General features: G+C 43.1%; 1 protein-coding gene across 1 annotated transcript in view; it reads right to left on the bottom strand.

The window, feature by feature from the left end:
- Nucleotides 1–23083, bottom strand: part of ttc9b (tetratricopeptide repeat domain 9B) — a 31929-nt gene that overhangs the window by 5636 nt on the left and 3210 nt on the right. The window contains exon 2 of the mRNA XM_084351986.1: nt 545–727. Coding sequence (XP_084208112.1) covers nt 545–727 — 183 coding nt within the window. The remainder of the gene's footprint in view (nt 1–544; nt 728–23083) is intronic.

Genomic DNA, 23083 nt, shown 5'->3' with positions numbered 1-23083 from the left:
TTCTGCTTCTTCTGGTTTTGCTGTCTGCCAGTTTTGTTGTTTGGACTTTTGTTTCTTTGCCTGCCTGCCTTGGTGTTTTTTCATTTGGGTCATCTTTTGCCAAAATTAACAAAGAGGGTCTCTAAAATGTACTGATTTAACTTTTCATATGTATGTGTTTTCTCAAATTCAGACATAATGTGCTATTATTTTTATTTCCTCTATAACGTCAACTCCTGCACACACTAACCACCTCTGCACTGACTTATTAAATAAAGGTTGACGTTTCAGTCAAAAGCACCACGATATGTCTGAGTAACATCCGCTCCTTGTGACCTACATCTCCCTATTTTGGGATATTTGGTCCCTGCACCACAAAGAAGACAAAGCTAGTGAGGTGAGTAAAGTGTGGTACAATTAATAATAATCACATTCACTATTATAAACAGTTTTTACGTTCTAAACCTTAAAATTTAAATACTATAATGTCTTACAACTACAGAGCTCTGCTCTTCCCTCTGTCATGTGTTATGTGTCATGTGGCTGATGCACAGCTCGTCCTCACCTGTGGGTTCGCGGTTCTTGGCGTCACGCAGGTACCGTAGGGCACATTCGTAGTCACCCAGGTGATAGAAGGCGATGCCGGCTCGGTACATGGCCTTGAAGTGGTCTCTCTGGTGGCTCAGCACCTTCAGACAGTACTCCTTCACTCTCTCGTAGTTCACCAGCTCTGACTGCAACAGACACGCTGCAGGAAGGAAGAGAGGGAACGAGTTAGTCAGTTTAAAAATGTAATAGCAGTGATGATTGTGTGCGTGCAAACACCTCGAGTCGCTTTTAGAGAAGTTTAAAACGTGCGTGTAAAACAAAGACGGGGATATTTTGCTGACATCTCGCTCGGAGCCTTTTAATAGAGCCACGGTGAAATCTAGCCGCCACAGTTCTTCCTCAGGACAGCAGTGAGCTTACTATAAATAGCTGATACTAATGTCTCACAGTGTGGAGAAGACACAAAACGTCGTGCAAGCAGTTTGAGCCCCGGGGCCGGGGAGTAATGTCTCTACACGCTGCTTTTGAGCTCGACATGCAAAATAGAAAAATGGGAGAAATCTCAGCTCGAGGACGGCGGACTAAACGCTGCAAGGGCGTTTAAGTCTTATTCCCCTGACTTAGCAGATGTGTTGTAAGAATACAGCGAGGGCAGCAGGGGAGATGAAGAAAAGAGGGGCAGGTTGCAGAGATCAAGTGAGCGACAGATACCGCAGAGGTCCTCTGGGAGGAGATGTGAGTGTTGAAGAACAGAAGTGAGGTCAAGACATCTAAACCTGAACCAACTGGCACTTTCGGAGAAAAAAGTGCCATTCCTATTGATGTGTCTTGCAGCAGCACTTCGCTGTAGTGATTCTCAGCAGCTCTGAGATCAGCTGAGGGCAGGATAACTTCATTAGTAAAGACACACACACACACTCGCAGCTTTTAGTCCACTAAAGCTTTTAAAAGCCTGCTGATGGCTCAGATATCTGATCACTCAAACACTATTCCTATGGTGATCACAAGCACTCCAGGTTTTGCTTCACTTAATTTCTTTATTTTTCCATCACGTCTTCCCTCTCTGCCAGTGTCTTAAAGGGACAGTTCACCCCAAAAAGCCTTGTGTCCGTACTCTGCTTTCCTTTTTGTCTGTGTTTCTGCATGTTTTTTGAAAGCGGACCAACAAAGCAGTACCTCCAGTCATCCTGTAGGGCAGTGTAGCAGTGCAGCCAATAGTTTGACACAACCACAGGACAAGACGAAGAAGATTTAAACATGGCGGATCTTTTTGATGAGAAGTTTTACACATCTGTACACTACAGAACAGCTGGGAGGTAATTGGACGGAGGCAAAGGAAAAGTCTAGGTCAGGTCAGACCGATTTGACTCTGAGCGGTGCCCTCTAGGGGTTGTATTGCTTAACATCCATGCCAACGTGAAAGACGCATGGAGGTATGTGGGCAGAGACGGTTGTATCGCTATTTTTGTACGTAAAGGGAGCGTAAATGAGCCTTTTATGCTTATAACCCACTCTGGGACTACGGTGTCTTTTGGTAGAAAGAAAATAGTTCCAACATGAAACTGTCTGTGGATTACTTTGAGTAACCGGGCCATGATTTCTGTAAAGAGACGTTGCTGTTGAGCTTTTCAAATGTACTTTTTGGCTCTTTGAGCACAACAAGCCATCTAGTTCCACTATATTCAAGGCCATCAATAGCTCTTAAATTCAGCAACTCACATCAAAACAAACTAGATGGATAAATATCGCTACAGGTAAGAGGAAAAATATATATTGTGGATTTTCCTTGAACCCATCCAACCCACTCACTGTCCTGACTCTTTCTTAACCCTCCCTCCTCCCTCCATCCTGCCTCCCCTCTCCTCTGACTCTGCCCTTGACACACAGACAGCTCTGTGAATAACATGAGTCAGGCACTATTAGCTGGGAGGCAGGGTGAGTCAGGAGTGAGAGACAGAGAAACAGAGGGGGGAGAGGCAGGGGTGAGGGGCGTGGCTGCAGTATGAGGAGGAGGACGAGGAGGTTTATATGAGGGGAGGGTAGAGGTGAGACCTGTGGGAGACTATAGGGTGAGGAGAAGGGGGGAGTGTTAAAAGCAGTTAGAGGTCCTCTACCTGTCATCTCCCCCTGAGCCTCACTGGAGAAGGTCCTGGCCAACAGCCCGAGTGCAAAACACTAAATAATTCATGGTGGACATCAGGGGACGGACTAACTCAATAACAATCAATGTGTTTTGGTATTTAATGGTTGAAGTTGCAGATGTGTCTGGTAGATGCAGGCAGTGCAGTGCGTGTGTGTGTGTGCGTGTGTGTGTTTGTAAGTGTGAGTCACTGCCTCCAGCCTGATAGCTGTAGACATGAACTCTACTCGAACACACGCAATTAAAATGGGGGGGTGGTTCTCTATTATGATCCACATTTAACATTATCATCCAAATCACAGATGCTGTGATATTTTTTTTTTTGTGAAGATAAAATGTGTCACACAATACTGAAGAGATGCTGCGGCCTACAAATCATTTCTCCAGACGTAAAGAAACAGAAAACAGCAAAAATCACATCATCATTTCACTGACAAAATAATCTGATATCATGTTTTTTGACCTACTTTAAATATTCATTATTATCCACAACATCACTCTGGGTACACTGATCCTGTTATCATAAAGAGGCATAAAGATGTAAATCTTCCCTTTGCATTGGATTGTTTCAAGAAAAACATTTTCACTTGTCAGAGTAAGAAAAGCGAGCAAGCAGTGTTATATTTTCCCCTGTTAAAAGGTTTTTCACAGCTTTTTCCTCACTCGAATTGAGGATGATTGAGATTGTCGAGCCCACTGAGGCGATGTGATTGTGATTTTGGGCTTCACAAATAAAATTGATTTGATTTGATTTAACATGATCAGGTTTTAGTTTTATCTTATTTCTTTTGGGTCTATTTTTACTATATATATTTTTTTAAGTACATTTCTACCCCTTGCACTGCACTTTCCCTTTCCCTGCTGTGTCAAATTGAATTTACTCTATGGAGGATCAGTAAAGGTATCTTATTTTATCTTATCTAGTAGTATTCATGTTAACATCATATCCTCGTTTTGAGAAACCTAAATATGTCAGCTGGAGGAATCTGATAGAAACCGGGACGCTGCAGCGTGTAAACAGGTTTCAGAAGGTTCCCTGCTACATTTGTAGGAGCATCGTCAACTCAAGTTACACAGCTGTTGGGCGGTAAAACAAAAAACATGATGGCTAGTAATGATCATTATAGATTTTATTGTTGCGTTGTTATTGTTGTTAAAGTGAAGTATTAAAGGGTCAGTGTGTGGGATTCAGCAGTTTCTAGTCACAAATTAAATACCTCTTCTCTCACCGACCTCTACAGTGGCTGCTGCAACTTCATAAAAATGTGACAGGCCGTCTCTAGAGCCAGTGGTTTGTACTGTAGAGACACGGCAGTGCATCATCGTGGAAAAGGTACAGAAAGAAGACACACCTGTAGGCAGACCATCAGAAACCTGGATACTGTTACGTTCATGCATGTAGGAATCTGTGTCCTGACACCAACATTTCTCATGAACCATGTAAACGCCTCATCCTGAATATGACCAAAATCAGGACACTAAAGTGCATAAAAAAAACCTAAATGTGATTCAGCCATCATTCATTTTATTATGTATGCGCTTTTCCTAGTGTGATGTGTAACAATGTCTAAATGGTTTCAATTGGCATTGTATTTTCCACCAACATCTATAAGACCCAGATGAGTGTTTATCTCGCTGAACTGGTGCACCAACATCTGGATCTTCTCTGCATATTTTTCTCCAAAAAGTAGAAGTTTTTTTAAAAACCTTTTAATGATCTGGTTAGTCGCTGCCTCCTTTAAGTTGCCTTTCCTCCGTGACAGTAGATATTAAATGGATGCACACGCACACCCTAATAGTTAGAGGAACAAAAGCGAGCCTGACAAGCCTCTTATTTCTCAGCTCATGACTCAGCCCAGAGCGGAGAAGCAAGGTCGAAGCTGTTCCCTGTCTCCTGCAATCACAAGCCTGCCCAGCCCAGTCGGTACAGTGGGAGTCACCTCAGATGCCCTCCACCTCTCCTGCACACCGCTCTTCTTTTTGTTTTTACAGCCGTCCAGCTACGACATGACTACTCTCATCCCTCCACACGCCCATCCATCATCGCCCTGCAGCGGTGGACGAGCGCGGAGCTTTCAGAGGATTCAGTTACACTCCATAATGGCCTAATGGCTGACGCAGTTAGAGAGTTCACTGGCACTCGCACACAAACATATGCCAGATAACACACACTAACACAAAACCACACACTACTCTGCTTACAATAGTTACCAATGCCATGGGCACAGGCACAAACACACTCAGTCACATAGGAAACAAGAGCTGACGACAGAATCACAAACCGATGACTTTAAAAGAACTTTCTGATCCAAACAATGGTTACGAAGATACACACAACACACACACATACACACAAGCAGTGTGCACAAGTGATGACTGGCCGGCCGCACCCTACTGGCCCATTAGGCAGATGGATGGCATGCCAGAGGAAACGTAGAGTGTGGTGAGATGCATTAAGGGTGTGATAATGACGGGATCATCGGAGCAGGCCGGGCAGGGACGCAGACAGACAGAGGCCCCATAAAACCAGCAGAATAATACGACTGGAGCCAAGGTGTCCCAGTCCCCGACACAGAGAGACGTGAATCTGAGGGTGCATTGTTGTGTTCTGTATTCAGCAGCAGACTGGACCTCCTGAAGGGATTGCAAGATAAATCAGAGATGATGTGAAATGATTAACAAGCGAGGAAGACAAAAAAACATATTGATTTCCTCTAATCGTTGCTTTTCTTAGAAATTTGAGGCTAAATAACAGTCTTTGTTTAAACTGGTCACAAGCAGCAGACCAGCCACTTAACTAAGACGAATAATAATAACAAGTTCAGTGCCAGCACAGGAGGATGTGGTGACACAAACCTGCACTCTTGGTTTTTATTCAACCCAAACAAGTGTTTTTGTTGCCTGATCCGAACCATATCTTGCTTCCTCTGACAACATCTTTTCTTTACCTTAACCATAGCACAGTTGTGCAGATACTTTTAGTGTTGGCATTTTGTTTTTCAAGAGCGTTGATTAAAATGAGTTTTAATTTGTTATGGTCGAGTTCAAATCACGTCTGTTTTATGATGTTAAAATTTGTGTTTCTGCAAACGGAGTGTGGTGGATTTGTTGAGAATGATAGCGGCACTTTCTGGTTCTTCTCCATAATGTTGTCAGACACTTAGAAAAACAATCTGAGTGACACAGTGGCAAATACAAGCGCTTTAAGTGGACGTACTTTTTAGTGTGTGCAATTGCCAAGAAGGATGTCATTGCAGCCCCTTTTGTGGCTGCTGGCTGCAGCGGTCCAGCTCGATATTGGACCAGTTTCAAAAGTTGTTGTCCCCATTAGTCACTCCATGTCCACACAATACTTTTTTTCAGAGTGCTCCGCCTGCTGTGTGTGGCCGTCCGGAGCGCCTCTAGCTGAAAATAGCTGAACTTTTCAGATGTCAAGAAGCTTGTTCTGGCTGTGTCTGTCTATCCTGAGCTTTATTACACAGAAACTCATATGATATCCTATCGATTTATCATAACAGAGACAGAAAAGTCCATTTGTTGGAGCAGACCTGCAGTACACTGAATTTTTCAGGTGAATGTTGCTTTATCACCCCACGTGTTGTAAGCCTGTTATTAGCTGTGTAGTCAGCCCTCCGTTACCATGGCGTTAGCTAATGTCAATCAAAACCACCGCACAGCATTTGTTTTCTCTCACCACGCAAGCGCTTCAACCCAGCGCATTCAAACGTCCTCCTGAAGTTCCCCTTTAATCTTTTCAGTTATTTTTAAAGCAAAAATGCAAAAGATCATCTGGTTCTAGCTTCTCAGATGTGATGATTCACTCAATAAACATCGGTCGACTGAGTATCTTTGGGTTCTGAACTGATGCTCAGATAAAACAAGTGATTTGAGGACCCCGCCCTGTGCACTGGAAAAATATAATGGTCATTTTCCCTAATTTCTTCACATTTTTCAGAACTGGGAACCTGTGTCATCGGGGCACAGTTCATCACATTCATGCTGCCCTATAGTCCATGAGCAAGATCCTGAAACTGTGCCAGCTCCAGGGCTGCTTAGCTAACCCTGAACTTTGATCTCTCTCTGAAATACTTCTCCCCACACCAACAGAGTATCAGACATGACTTGCTGATTTTTGTTTTGATTAAAAATGCAGCGTCCCCACAGCTTTTTATTGGTACAACATGTGAGATGAGAGAGGAAAAATAATGAGATGTGACTGCATTAAAGACATTAGCGGTGCGGACGAGATAGATTTGTCTTAATAAGGCACTTGACGTGAGGACAGGGACAGACCATGAGCTGAGGCTGGGAGATTGGCTTTGCGTGCGCCCATGTAGTGCCAGTGTCATGAGCGTTAGTATCTTTCTATTTCTGAGGAGCTGACTCACTGCCAGATTGAAGGAGCGGCAGAAATAGACAAAAACACGGGAAATTAGACAGAATAATGTCTTTTAAAATATGTTTAAAAAACCCAACAGATGCAAATCAGCTGCCAACTGTGACTGTATGTTTCTGCTGCCTGAATGTCGAACGAGAGGTGCGGTGAGTGGGAGTGGTTAACACATGCTCAGAAACCCCACTGGTTTTGCCTGAAGCATCATGTCTGAAAAAGCATAGCCTGCACAGAGACTCGCTTTCATTTCGGTGCCAAAGCCTGGGAGGAATAAAAGAAAAAGAGATTTGAGAGACAGGGAAAAAAAGAAAAGGCAGGAAATAAGACAAGAGAGACAGGGGGCAAAGGAGGACGGAGATAGAGACGGTACTGACGAAACAAAATCCAGACACAGCTGAGGGAAAATAACGACGAGAGGAGAGAGCTGAACGAAGAGGAAGAAGCAAATAGAAGCTCATTTTTCTCCTCTTCCTCTGCATCACCTCGTCTTCCCTCTGGACCCATGCCCCCGTCTTTTCCTCCCTCCCCTCCTGTCCCTCTTCATCACACCAGGCACGACACCACGATCCGGCTAATTTAAAGCCTCTCGTGGCCCTGGTGATTAGTCTGCTGTCCATCACCTTGTAATTAGTTCTGCGGGAAGATAATGGCAGATGGAGCGACCCATCACTCTCACACACAGTCCTCATTTCCTCACACATCCCTCCATCTTTGACCCCCCCCTGCCCTCTCCGCTTCTTCCTGGCTATGTGTTGCCGCTCACCTCGCCCTCCTCTCACCTTTCCCTCTCCTCTCCTTTACAAATGTCACGCTCCTGCAACAGATTATTTATCACATTATTTTCAGAGGCGTGCACAGTCATCGTCGTGAAATCGCCTCACACAGATTCTCTGAGCAAAATCCGATCCAACACGCTGACGTCACGGCTCTCGGACAGTGTGGCCGGTCTCTCCAGGCCCACTAAGAATAGCTCCACCCAAAGCGTTTTTTTGCGAATGCCTCTCTCTGTTATTGAGAGGGACAGAGCTACAGTTACCAGCTCGCTTTATCACAAAGGCTTGTCTGCTCTATCATGACACAGCATTTACTTGCAATATCATCTTCCTTTTCTTTTCTTTTCTTTTCTTTTCTTTTCTTTTCTTTTCTGTTCTTGTCTCCTTCTGGTGTCTCAATTTCAGAGAAGTTTCGGAGGAGCTTTTGGTTTCATTTCAAAGCTGTTGTGAGGATTTTTTCTGATATCTCTGATGTGACATTAAGGGATATAAAACAGTCCATTCTCTGTAGAGGAAATACACATAAAGACTGCTGTGATTTATTATCATAACAGCTCGTCTTCTCATCAAGTCACATTTCACTTCAAACAAGTGGTGCAGATGATCTCTTTGATTGTGTATGCAGCTCCATATGGAGTCAGAAAAACCCTCATTATTGCTCCTGTTTGAATTGTGTGGGTCTCACAGGCCTCCACATGCTCCTCTGGGGTAGTCGGAAATGTGGAGTGCTGGGACCAGCCTTGCAAATGAGTCAGTGGCTGATTTTCAATGAGCGTGACTATGAGACTGAGAGTGTATAGGGTGAGTAACGGTTTAGAAGTGTACATTTGTGTGGTTTATGGGGGACAAGTAAGTAAAGACACTCTGATTTGGACAGGAAATCTCCATCATCACCTCCATATGTGTAGTTTGTTGACACACCCTGAATACTGCTTCAATATCACTCCCAAAAATACCATCACAATCTATTTCATAACAATCCTAGATCTATACTACAATCTTTTTTTCTCCATTTGCACAATTTAAACATAATATTGCGTTAAAGCTGGTTCATTTTTTGCCCAAGCTCCTCATCCACCATTTTGTTAGGTATAACTCACATTGCTTGAATTACAATACGTCATCCAGTCAGCATAGCCGTTCATCTGGCTGCTTCACTCTATTGGCATGTTCCCACGTAGCACAGATTTTTACACTCAGGTCACAGCCAGCAGCTGGTTGGATTAGCTTATGCTGCTACATTAAGACATTATGGGCAACTGAATCAGAAAAACATTTCCATTAACCCCCAAGCTGTAATTCTGACTATACTGCAATTGACTAAACTGCATCTCTTATTTGGTGTGTAAACTGCTAGCGTCAACAAACCTGTTGAAAAATGGCTACAAAGCTAACCTCGCTAACAGCTACATCTCTGCCTCTGATTGGCTTGCATCGATCGTTTTCATATGACAAAAGAAGACGAAGAGGTTGGTGTGTTTACCCGCAAAACTACAGCTTATAAACCGCAGAATCAGAACCGCAAGAAACACAGACAATACCGTTGCTACTGTGTGAGTTAACAATTTGAGTCAAGCGTAGAGAACGCAACCAACGAAGCCAACTGATCAGAGACGGAGTAGGGCGTGTCTTACAAGAAGTCCATACCAGCTAGCTCGCTAACAAAACCATTGCCTACACAAATGAAAGGGTTATATCTTGTTGTTTAAACTGCACAAAAACAACATGTAAAAACAATTTGTCTTGTTACAGAGGGGTTTGTGTAAGTTTGTGATCTTTAGAGTGCTGATAGCCATATTTTGTTGCTTTTGGACAGAACCAAGCTAGCTGTCTCAAGTGCTTCTGCTAAACTAAGCTAGCTAGCTGCTAGTCACCTTACTAGACAGGCTGTCACTCTTCTCATCTAACTCAAGAAAGCAAAAGATCGTATTTCCCAAAATATCAAAAATACCCCTTTAATAACTCAGTCTGCCTCTCTTTTATCTGTACATTTGCAATGCTATCCTCACAGCATTCGTCTTGCCCCCTACTCCAAAATCTCCATGTTGGCATGTTGATTCCCTCGTAACACCGACACCGACTGCCATGCTTGGAAACTCCTGCTACATCAAACACATTTTGCATGGATTACCCACGCTGATCCTGGGACTGAAATTACATGAAAAAGGGAGTTTTAGATCTCATAGAGAGCAAAGGGGGCGGCTTTATAAAACAAGATCTACTGGTTTTTCGCTGTGTTTTTTTTACTTTAATCACACAGTATCTCGAGTGTTTCAGCTACATGATGGCCTGGAGATTACCCCCTTACTTCAGTTGTCTACACTTTTACCACACACTCAGCGTCACCCCGGTCCTGGCTGTGCCTATTTTCTACTTTACTCTATCATTTGCACCCACATACATTGTTCAGCGCTCCTAAAATAGTCGCTGACTCAGGATTAATGCTCATCTACTTAAATATTTATACAAGCGAGGAAGCTATCTTCTCTATGACTTCACCGAAGATGAAATCATTTAATGCTCCCCACTGCACATCGCAGTTTCCAGAATTTAAGCTGCGTTGTAAGCCCGTGGTGTTCAGGGTGGGGCTTCGTGGGGCTTCTTGAGGCCTCGAGTTCATGTAGTTATGATTATATTTTTTTACTTCACTGCAACTGCTATACTTATTTTATATCCAGGACTTTCTACATTACTTTTACACTCAAGAGTAAAAACAGACATTCAAATCCTAGATAAGTGCAGTTTAATCAAGCATAAAAAGAGTTTTATTGAGGTTTTAACTGTAGTCGAACTCCCTGACAGAGACGTAATTTTGTTGTGGCCCTTAGCCCTGCCATTATCTGATCGTTCATGTCATCTGTGGACACTGGGCAGACTCTTGCCTTCAGCTCAGCAGATCTTTGGCTACTGTCTTCTGCTGCTGTCAAACATGTTGTTTCTATCAACTTGTACCACTCTCAAGTCAAACACTGTAAAGTAAAATGAGGGCTGTGTTTGCTGATATTGATCCACTTTGGGGTTTTGTTTGTTTGATCTGTGTACAGCAGCTGTGAGAAACATGCTCTGTGCATTAAACTGGCTACAAGACAGATGAGGGAGTCTTTGGAAAGGTCAACAGAGGAAACCGCCAAATGGTTTGGCTCAGTATCTGATGGAGTCAGCCTTAATCTGTGAGGTAGTAAAGCTTTTCCACTAAGTACCTGAAGTAAATTTATGGACAAAGCATAAGCTTTCGTAATATCCGAAGATGATACAGCCACGTGTTGGCAGCCTGTTGTGTTTAGGAAGCAGTCACTGGGCACACAGTATGGACGTGAATATGGATCACAGCTTGTATCATCCCGGACCAAGCAGCCAAAAACATGAAACTGCATGTAGACTTTTCAGCCTCTTAATAAGTTTGGAAGCTGATTTTCTTCGGCTGAAACAAATAAGGACAACACTGTTAATATGATATCACAAACTTGTCGGCAAGTTTCACATCCAGCAGACACAGAGTAACAGTAAGATTCACCTGGTGTCACGTTTGTGTCCACCTGATGAATGTAAGTCTGTGAGTCTTCAACAACTCCTGAGGGAAATATCTGGCTCTTTTTCGCTGTAAAATGCTGCATTTTGCTCACCAGCTGGACATTAACTGCGTCTCTCTGTTAAATTCGGCTGGAAAGGTAGCGTACATTGAGTTTTATTTTAGCTTTTCGTGCTGAAAACAGCTGCCTGCTGATGCGAGTGTCGGGAGAGAAACAAAACAACAAAGCTGCAGGATGTACGTCAAAAGTAGTTTTTATGCCGGGCTGTGGCAGTAAAGTTTATGATGCAATAAAGTGCAATGAGAACAGATTTAGTAAATAAATAATGATGAATATGAAGCATGTGGCTTAAATGTCAAAAACTGGTGGCAGATGGAAATATCAGATCTGCGTGGAGCTGACGAGCAGACTGTAACCTTCTTCAAATGTATGTGAAAATACGAAGGTCTCCATCGTGTTTTCTGCTGGTTGAGATTTGACTGTTTGACTTCGGTTATTTTTTCAGCATTTCTGCTTTATTAAGACAGTGAAAGCTGGAGAGGGACGGGAAAGGCAGGGGAGAGGGAGGGGATGACGAGCAGCAAACGGCCTTACAGCTCAGCAAGAAGGCTGCAGAATGAGGGACCACAGCTCCTGGTTGTTGTAGTTTTTCTTCCTTTTGAGCAAAAGTGAATACCACAGCCCTTTTTCTCTGGTCATGTAGCACCGATTTCAAAAATATTTGCCTTTTTCTACTTCATAGACATCCCACTTTTATACATTGGCCTTCTTTCTGAAGGTGAAATACTTCTTTAAGCACAAAACCATACTATTTGTGACCATAACTATTTAGTATGTTGACCAAACCAGATCTGTTCCTAACTCTAATGAAGTGTTTTTTGTGCCAAAATCTAAGCAGAGCGCAAACTGAAAATGGAGCATAAAGCAGCGTAAAGTTTCAACATATCCTCTTTTTATCGCGTCTTCTCGTCGCTGTCCTCTTCTGCAGTGGTTTAATGGCACCCGATCTAGATTAGCGCCCACAAGCTGTTTATCTTGATTCACCCGACTCCTAATATTACAGTGAATTCATTTGCATTTTCTTCTTACAATTTTCTGGAAATTAGGTTAAAATGTGCGCTCCATTTAGATGGAAACTGTACTAATATGCTGAACGATGCTGAAAAGCTCCTCAGAGACGAGGGGGGAAGATTATCATCGCTACAACCGACCTCTTTCACATAGAGTGGTGTTTTGATCCATTGTTAATCTGAAATTATTGATTATAGCAGCTTTATATTTCACATTTTACCTCTTTATAATTGACCATCTTTAACATTTGACTGGCGCTGTTAAACCTGCTCCGGTGAGGATCGCCCTCAGTGCTGGATCAGCAGAAGAGGCTCGACACAACCTTTATATTTCACTGCCACAGACGAGTTTTCAATGTCAACCCCCGGCGGTGCATGTAATGAAGCATTCAGTGTCAGGCCGTCAGGCCGAGAACGGAAAGCGCAGATAGCGACCAACATGGCTTTTTATCAGCGTGGAGCTCAGAGGATAAATATAAACAGCCAATTGGTTTACTCTGTACTGTCCGCTGGAGCAGGGGGTGTTAGATATGCACAAATAGCTTCAGCAAATTCTCATTACTGATGGCTTACAGAGAATGAATATTCTGCCTTTCTCCATCTATCTTCCTCTTGCACTCGCTCCCTCTCTCTCCGAGGGTGTCAGAAGAGGGCATCTGTTTCAGTTTCCTCTCAGCTGATGCCATGACTTTCAACTGCGGACTAAAAAAAGCTTTGACAGACACTTTCAATTTATTCATTACTTCACACAACTGTCAGCCCGTATCAAAAAGTGATCTGACCATCTAAATCACACACGTACTGCACGCTGACACATATCACAAACAAACACAAAAGCATGAAAATAAACCCCTGAGGTGTCAGCACAATGTCATACTTCTGCCAAAAGTGCTTTCATTAAAACCTTTATTACTCGTTTCAAGCTTTTTGGAATTAGTTTTTGTGCGCTGTGTGTAACTAGACCCCATGCTGATCATTTCTGGGAGATCAGAGACTCTAATCACATTAAATGTGCCTTATAGATTATTCATTGCTTCAAGCCTTCTTTTACTGCAGCAGTGGAAAACATCTGAACCATCTTCAGTACAGTATTAGTCAAATAATTCACCAGACGCCCTGCGTATTGAAAGAACCATGTTTGCTCCGACATTTTCTTTGTTTTGAGTGAAACGTCTCAGCAACTACATGAGACTTTTGTGATATTTGGTACAGATGTTTCCAGTGACTTTTGTAATCCCCTGACTTTTGCTCCAGTGCCACATCCTCCATCTTTTTAGTGAAATATCTCAACAACTTTTAGCAGGATAGTCATGAGTCTTATTTACAAACATCTGTGTCCCTCTCAGGGCAAATTGCAGTAATCATTAGCTGAAAATTGTGTTTTACTGTCCAATATTTTGGCTTATGTTAGCATTTAACTCAAAGCACCACAGTGTGTAAACCCACTGTGACGTCACCTATTGATTTTGTAGCCTTGAGTTTGGCATGATGGCCGTCACCATCGTTTTTTTTCCCTGATTGGATCTGACTGGCAGCCAAACCTGAATGATCTATTTTTACTCTAAATGGGACCATAACTCACAAAATGAACACCATGCTGTGTTGAAAAAGGCTTGAAACTGTTGATGAAGACCATAAACTCATTAGGAAACGGTTCTCTAAAGTAATTAATCAAGTGAGAAGTAGGGTCATTTTCTCATACGCTTATATACAATCCGACTTCTTTTTAAACCAGTTAAGTCGACCCCCTGCTACTGCCTCTCTTTTCAGAAGAGAAGGGTCCATCCATTTTTTTAAGCAGTCAATGGTTTGGTGCTATTTAATGAATGTTAGCATGCTAACACACTCAACCAAGATGGTGAACATGGTAAATATTATTCTGTCTAAGCATCGACATTTTGGCATTCTCACTGTGAGCATGTTAGCATGCTGACGTTAGCATTAAAGCTGCGGGCTCACAGAGCCACTGACATGACTATAAACTCTAAGTTTTATTTATTTATTTACTTCTCTCTGAAATATGTTTGTTTTCTTTGTTAACTATCCTCTTGTACAACAAATAATGGAAAATTCAAGTATTAAACCTGCAAGTTCTTCATGAACACCAGCACAGCTAAGATAGCTCAACTAGATAAAACGCATAACAAAAATGAATGGCTTGTCGCTCTCGTGTCCTTCTTCATCTCCCCCTCTGAGTTCGAGCCTGTCTCCTCTTTTTCCCTTCTTCCTGACAGATGACTGAATCTTATTTACTCTTTTGACAGGAGTCATCTGGACCTGTCAAGGCTCTGATATAAATCAGTTTGGTCTGAATTGGATTTCTCAGCATCCTCCACCTCACAATGAGAAAAAAAATAAAACATTTCACATGCAGCTGTAAAAACCCTCCCTTCACTACTTGGAGGTCATAAAGGCAGGCATTTTCCTCCTCTCCTTCCCGACTTGTCACTCTCCTTTACAGTCGGTCCCTCCCTCCTCTATCGTATAATCCCATATTTAAGACTTCTGTCCAGTTCTTCCCGCTCCCTTGGTTTTACACCCTCCCCCATTTCAGCCTCTGCATATTTTCTACTGACTCACCCCTTCCCCCATCTTCCTCTCTCTGCTGAGGTAATTCATAAGGGTTGGTAGAGTACAGTGTGAGTGGTACAGTAGGGGGAGAGCCAGTCGTACTCCTGACAGCAATGCCACGCCATCTGCAGCCCTGGCACACGACGCATTGACTGTCCAGCCCTCCAATGGCAGACGTACGCACACAGAGGGAGGAAAAACACCAACCAAACCTCCCCCCATCCCCCTTCTCACCCTCACATGGCATCTCTTTCCCTCCTCCATCCTCCTACGAGCACATTGCACAGTTCTCTCCATTCCCAACTGCCTACACAGCCCTGCTTTCTCCTCATCCTAACCTTAATCTAACGCTTCTTCTCCCCATCTCCTCTTCGTCCACGCTCTCTTCTTCTGCATTTATCTCATGCACTACACCAGGTCCCCTGGTGACGGAGCTGGCAGCAGATGAAAGGGAGGAGTTTTCTCCTCTGTTCTGCTTTTGTAAGCTGTTCACTAGCAGTGGTTCGCAGTGAACTGGTGAAATCAACCTGTCTGTGGTGTTACATTATTCTCATACAGACCCAGCAGCCTCCAACTGAAGCTGTGATGTTGTGAGTCTTCAAGGCCAGAGAAGAAGTGCAGCGATAGCACTACGGCTGTATGTCTCGTGATTGATGATGAAGGCAGAGCTTTAATGTTTGGTCCAGTGAGGAACAGATGTTGATGCCACCAACAGGCTCATTAAATCTTTAGTAGAAGGCCTGTAATTGCACGTCATGGTTCAAAAGTTCATTGATGGCCCTTAGTGAAATGTCCCTGGGGCACAGGACACGTGATAGGACACACCTGGTATTAACATGTGATATGTATCCGGATTATGTTATCTGGATAATATCATGGGTCTTTGCATTTACACCGAGTAAAATGAGTTTGTATCAATCTCAGTATGAAAAGTGGTAAGGATGGCTGACTTGCAAATGAACATGCCACGTCCCAGCGGTGTACGTACCTGTAGCTTTTGCTGGGTTAGCTTAAGTTAGCAGGAAGACGTGAGTAGGCATTGCATTTACACCAGGTGAGATTTGATCGCAATGTGAGCCAGAGCACCTCCAAGTGATGTGACTGATCCGAGCACATTCCTGTCCCACTGGCACCTGAGCGAGACAGCTTCCAACTGAGATACCACTGTTCGAGATCACACCATCTGGGTGGGTTTAGCAACCTGTCAGGACTTTTTGAAGCCCTCTTTAAGGAAACAAAACAGGACATTTTTGACAAGAAGCGGGGTCTTTTTGCAGCCATCGTTGCAGCATCAAAACCTTATATTTCGAAGGAGACATTGAGATAATTTGCCACCATCTGTGGGGCATCAAACCTGTTTTTTTTTTAACAAGACTTCTGGAGATTGAGCAGCCGTCCTTAGGGCAACATAAGCGGATATTTTAACGAGATGTCAGGACTTTAGCAGCTGTCTTTGGGGCAACAAACCCAGATATATTTAATGGGAAGTCAGGACTTTTTGCAGGTGTCTTTAGGGCAACAAAATCATGTTTATACTCTGATGATTAGGCTGTGGCTACACCTGGCAGTAAGTGGCATTTTCCTCATTCATTTAATATATCCAAGTTCAGATCATATTTTAATGCCATATTCACACGTTCAGGATGAATCTGGTGCTTTGAAATAGATTTTCCAGTTGTTCAGTTTGGACCAGAAAGAGATTTTATTGTTCCTGAGTTCAGACCAAAATTAAGTGTTGTTTCCTCATCGTTAAAACTGCTCTGATTCATGGTTTTTACATCCAACAATAGGTCTAATGACTATGAGTAATGTAAAAGATGTTGTCGACAGTAGCAAACCATTCATTATCACCTGACTCTGCAGTTGCCCTCAGCTCTAAGGAGCCTTTTCACATTTCTCAGGTCATTGTTTTTGCTTTATGACCTGGAACTTTATTGTGTCGAGTCACTTTCACTGATCTTATTGTTTTCAGCAAAAAGTTGCCATAAAATCCCGCAGCAGTCTACCTACTCAGCACCAGCTGACAGAGTTTTAATTAGCAAGCCTGCCACTACTTATCCCAGCTTGTGACTATGTTTAACATATTCTGTTTCCTTCCTGAACAGGAAATTATAACTGACTGTACAGTTTATTGTAGATAAGGTGGCGTGAGATCATATTATAAACTGCAACAGCACAGCGGGTCTCTACAAACATCAGCGTCTTTACTGGCTGCTCATTCAGTCAGTCAATAAAGTCTCATTCGGGTTAAATTATCAGAACAAAGCTGCTTCTGCATGTGAACACAAAAGACCAAGCAGAATTTGAACGCCACGCTTTCCTTCTTGTTTCCCCGCAGAAAACAACTGTTTGTGTTTTTGTTTTCACTCCTATTTTCACGATTTCTTTTAAATGTGACGAGTGGGCGGAAACTGCTGGATCATCATTGTGGCAATCAGCTTAATAAAAAGGTGGCTGGTGTTACCAAACAAAAGATTTCACTCATCTCCTCCTGCTGTACTGCTCCTGTGACTTATGACTCATTCACAGATTGAGCCAGTCAGGAGGAACAAAGGGAGATTTCAGGCAGAGATCAGAGCGAGCTGGAGTTAATGAAAAGTCAGATTGATCGCTCTCACAACAGGATCACGCCAGCCTGCCCCCTGTTTTATGTCTCCTTTGGGGCAGCTGTAGCTCAGGAGGTAGAGCGGGTCGTCCATTAACCTCAGGGTTGGTGGTTTGATCCCTGGTTCTTCCTTTTGTCGAAGTGTCCTTGAGCAAGACACTGAACCTCAAATTGTGCTGCCATTGGTTACAATCGCTCCTCTAACTGCTTCATTCGAGTCTGTCTGTGTGCGGTTTCTGTAAACTCAGACTAGCTGCTGTAGAAAGTGCTTCTTCGTGATCAATATCAGGAAAAAGAGCAAACAAGCTGCAGTCACATCTGTTATTTCTGTATGTGCCTCCCAGTGTGTTTGTGGTGGGTGGATGGATGGCTCAGGCAGGCGGTCCGCCTCTGGCCAACATGTTGCAGCACTGTGAACTGCGACACACACAGACGGTGGTGGCGGCGGTGTAACCCATTTAGATACAGCCCTACAGGGACAAGAAGAGTCGGGGTGTCTCCTTAACAAGGCCAGCAAATAGGACATTCATCATCCATCGTGTTTCTGTTTGACAGAATCAGGTGACATTACTGTTGGTGCCGCGACTTATTTCTTTGTTTCCTCTTCTCTTTGAACCATATTCACTCCCCCATATAATGTTTCTCTATTGCCCCCATCTTTCCTATAATAACAATCTTGTCCTCAAATATTTCCCTCTTTCTTCCTACATCTTCCCATCTTGTGTTTTGTATCAGCATGCTGAGCTGGTGGCAGAGGGAGCATTCAGTAAAATCTTCTCACCCATCACATCGACATTTTAAAATGTAGCTGTGATTGACAAAAGAAACCAGTGGTGGAGGAAGAACAAGTAGCAAAACTGCAGCGTATCTCCGCTGAGGCCCAACAGTCCCCTTTAATTCAATCAAGCCTCATCCAATATCAAATAAAGCATATTTAAATCCACTAGACCCAGATCAAATTGTACTCACTCGTGGATACCAGCCATCTAAATATGTCTGATTTATGTCATCTAAATATGTCTGACAAATTTTGTGGAAATCTTTGGTAGTTTCTTGTGTAATCCTGCTGAAAAACCAACCAACAAACTAACAATTGGACACAGGTGAAAACATAACCTCCTTGGTGGAGCTAAAAATATGAAAATAATAGCAGTTAAAGCATGTGTTAAAGAAAAGGCTGCAACTAACAGTTATTTTTTAGTTTATTATTGATTCATGTTATTTTCTTGAGTAATCATTTGATCCGCAGACTTTCTTAAAATTACCCATTGTAGATTCTTTAAGCCAAAGGTGACATCTTTAAATGACTTATTTCCAACCAACAGTCCAAGATCTTCATAAACATATTCAGTTTACCATCATACATTACAAGGGAAAGCACCAAATCACAAGTGAGATGCTAGAACCAGAGATTGTCATTTTTTACCTAAGAGGCATTAAAACGTTGAGTTGTCTCCCCATTTATCTGCTTTCTATTAAACTAATTAGACATTTGTTGTACCTACTTATTGTTTTGTTTGTTGATGATTATTGCTTTGCTTTGTTTGTTTCCTCTTATTCTGCGTCTGCTGTTATACAGTATATTTATCTGTAACCGCTGTTATTTGCTTACTCGTTCATTTGCTGGCTGTTTGAAATTGCCTGACTGGCTGTTTGTATAAGATACAAACTATTGCTGCACTGACTGATTTTGGTTTCTTAAGAAAAACATAAATCTTGACATGAAAAGTAACTAGTGATTATAGCTGTGAATTCAATGTACCTAAAACTTGTACTTGTACTTGAATAAGTACAACAAAGTCGAGAAAACACATACACACACACAAACACACACACACACACACACACACACACACAAATACAAACACCGTCTCACAAAGGCACATGCACACCAATCAGTCCACTTTAACAAAATCAGCAATGTCAGCAATGGACGACCAGCGCTGAAAGCCACTCTCTCTCTCTCTCTCTCTCTCTCTCACACACACACACACACACACACACACACACACACACACACACGGACACACACCCTCCACACCCCCTTAGCTGCTGTTCCTCAGGCCTGTGAATGCTGAGACAAACAAACAAACATCCACACACACACACACACACGCACACACACACACACAAACACCACTGCTGTTGCTCTCCTATCATGTGTCAGAGACAGAGACAGCTGACCAATCGGATGGCAGCTGCTCCCTCATAACCACGGTGACCACTGTCTGCCCGGCAGAACTCTGGATAACCTGGTGGAGACGCACGACAAGACCTGCAGCGGGATTCCTACAGTAAACACCCGATGAGTCACTGCTTCAACTCAAACTTGAGTTAGTTCTGAGTTTGTTCTCTTCATTCTGTTCACGAAACACGATCTGCCATTTTGTTTTACTCATAATCACAGACTGCAATAGTTTGATAGTAACCTTGAATATGGAAATAACATGTCTGCAACCAGTCTGTGATTTGTTACGGAGGTGGAAGCTTGATCTGGGGTTGTTTTCTCAGCAGCACAGACACCACTGATACCCCTTTTCGACTAAAGCGAACCAAGTGCTGCTAGTGCTGGTTCAAAACACACAACACTAGCTCTGGTTTTTAAAAATGGCAGCTCCTGACGTAAGCAGTTCTAGTCTAGCGAAGTGTTGGTGCCACTCTGGAACCAGCTTTCCTGGTCGAGAGCCAGTTCTTTGGCTGTCGAAATGTAAAGAACTGGTTCCAGAGTAGGCACTGGCTCAGAACCAGCACCTGATCCACCTCGGTCGACAAGGGGTATGAGTGATCACAGAATGCTGCAGAATAATAGAGGAATACTACAGGCAGCGGCGTGTCTCTCTGACCCGCGACCCTCTTTCTGACTCTTCGAAGACTACGTGTTAGAATATATATGCTAAAATATAGTATATAATTGAGTATAGATGGTTTATAGTTTAAAAAAGGCCTGTTCAACTACTTTTTTAGAAGTGCCAAGGGGCCTGACATTTACATCCCTTATGTCTGACCTTTAAAGCTAGAAATGTCAATGTGTTAAAACAATGGATTTTATTTTTGCTCCACTTTTTTTTAGTTTTCACAACTGAAAAAGAGTCTTTATACAGACAAAAGTCTAGAAAAAGAACAATGTATATCTTTACCCTGACAAGTCAGTTTGGTTCACATAAATTCCTCCTGCTTCAGCAACCTGAGTTAAACCTTTTTAATGAAATAAGAGCATTTCTGTGCTTGGCAACAGACAGAACTAATGAATGGGTCAATTAGCTTACTAATGCAATGATCAAAGGGCCGGAAGGAGGTTGTTAAAGGGCCGCGTTTAACCCAGGGGCTGTCAGTTGAATATGTCTTGTTTAGAGGGAGTTTAAGATTCAAGACTGAGAGAAAAAGGGTGCAATTACGAATTCATCTGCTCCTTCAACGACCCAGACTGCACCATGGATTTATCAATACACAGCACAGTTAGGCAACTGATATTTCAGAGCTGCGGTCGGGGCCATAGATTCGAACTTGTACAAATGTCAGTCACATTAAGAATCAATGAGTCAGGCAGACTAGACCAGTGTTTTTCAATCCTGGTCCTAGGGACTGCTCCTCCAACACACCTGAATCAAATGAATGGAAAATATCTAAAACAAACAGGGCAGGGCCCCAAGAAACAGGATTGAAAAACACTGGACTAGACTAACTTTAATTAACTTTAATTGTATCCGGAGGTGGGTGGGATCATAGTCATAAAGACTCTCCTCATATGTCATGTTTTGTTTTATTTCCCGTCTTTGTGATTGCTCTGATTCGTCTCACCTGTCCCTGATTATCCTCCTGTGTATTCAGTTCATGTGCGTTCCCTCTTTGAGTTGTCAGTTCATCTGCGCTTGCTGCCTGCGTTGCCCGCGTTGCCCGCGTTGCCCGCGTCACACCGGTTTGTTCTTGGTTTAACTTTTGTATTTCTCCTTAGATTCTTGGTATTATCCTCTGTACCATATAGAGCTCCACTGCTGCACAAATACTACTAAATACGCTACCCTGCTGCTGTAAATACCCACCAGAGCAAATGTGTGCTAATCCAGGGCTTAAATTAGTCCCCAAAAAATGCATTATTTTTTCTTGTTTGCTAAAAATCACACAGTGCCTGGCTCTTTTAGGAAATTACTGAGCCTATTCTAAGAACGAAGCTATATGTTTGTGAGCAGATTTACATATTTAGGAGAAAATAAGGCTCAATCCCACAACACCTCATGCCCCTACCACTCAGCCCTACTCCTCAGTTTTGCACATCCACGCCTGGAGGTAAATTGTGCTGATTCTTGTTGGGATAGAGGGATGAAATGTTATGGTGACACTCGAAAACCGAGGGCTATGAGAACTCTTTCATGGTCCTTTTCTTTATAACAAGCACAAAAAATCGCTACTTGTTTGCTGATGTCTAACTAGCTAGCTTGCTCCTCTAATATCAGTGCAGACCGGCAGGATAGGAGCACGGGTTGCTAACATTAGTAGGCAGGTAATGAAGCTGTTACTTTTTTATTTGATGACTTGATTGATAGTGTGAGGTTGTAGAAAAACGGCGGGCGTCCGTGCTCTTCTGTCTCTATCAGATAAATGGCAAATGGCCTTGTGATAAAAACCAGGATTGGCACAGTAATGGCAGGGAAATCAATACGGCATATTGGAAATGTCCGGTCGCGTCTGTTTAGATAAAAACTATCAACGACAGGGGGGCTACCGAGGGATAGTGGGGTTTATGGCAGATGGCTATGAACAGATACAGATACATGTAAACATATTGATGGTTGAAGTGAGGTTTCTTTGTGTGTGTGATTGTGCATGTGCACACACAGTTTGCAGCAGCAGTGAGGGGAGGGTAAGAGCCTTTTTAATACAACAACAGGAAAAAGGCCCAGCGATGGTTGCCATGGTAAATATGGCCCCCTGTCGTGTGCTAGCAGTCCCTTCCTCCCCCTCCTCTCCCCTCTCTGTTCCTCTGCTCTCTGCTATCCCTCTCTTTCACCCCATCTGACTTCCTTTCTATTTTTCCTTCCTGCCATATCTACTTCTTCTGAACCTCTTCCTTATTAGCCTCTCCCTCCTCTCCTCCTCTCCTTTCCTCCCCCCCATCTTTCCTTCACACCACAGTGGCCTCCCCACAGGCTCCAGACAGGCCCTGAACGCTGCGCAGAACAAGGCGACCTTCAATGCATCATGGCAGGCTGACCGGGCAGCGCCTGGGACAGCAGCGAGGCACAACATCAGGCCACACTCGTGCCCCAAAACCACCACATCAACATAAATAGTGATGTGATATAACTGCTGCACCATTCATGTCAACATCTGTCATGATCTGAGCACACTCTGCTGCCAGAATTACACTTTTACTGCAAAACCAGGAGATTATAGCTCTTCTTATATCATTGTCACCATATAGTGGATATTTCTTGATATACTAATCGTGATACATGTTTCTCCCTGAATACTCTCT

Source organism: Pagrus pagrus, assembly GCF_965226575.1.
Source record: "Pagrus pagrus genome assembly, chromosome: 4".
Lineage (NCBI taxonomy): Eukaryota > Metazoa > Chordata > Actinopteri > Spariformes > Sparidae > Pagrus > Pagrus pagrus.
Note: the sequence above shows the minus strand (reverse complement) of the source record. Positions and strands in the feature narration are given on the sequence as shown.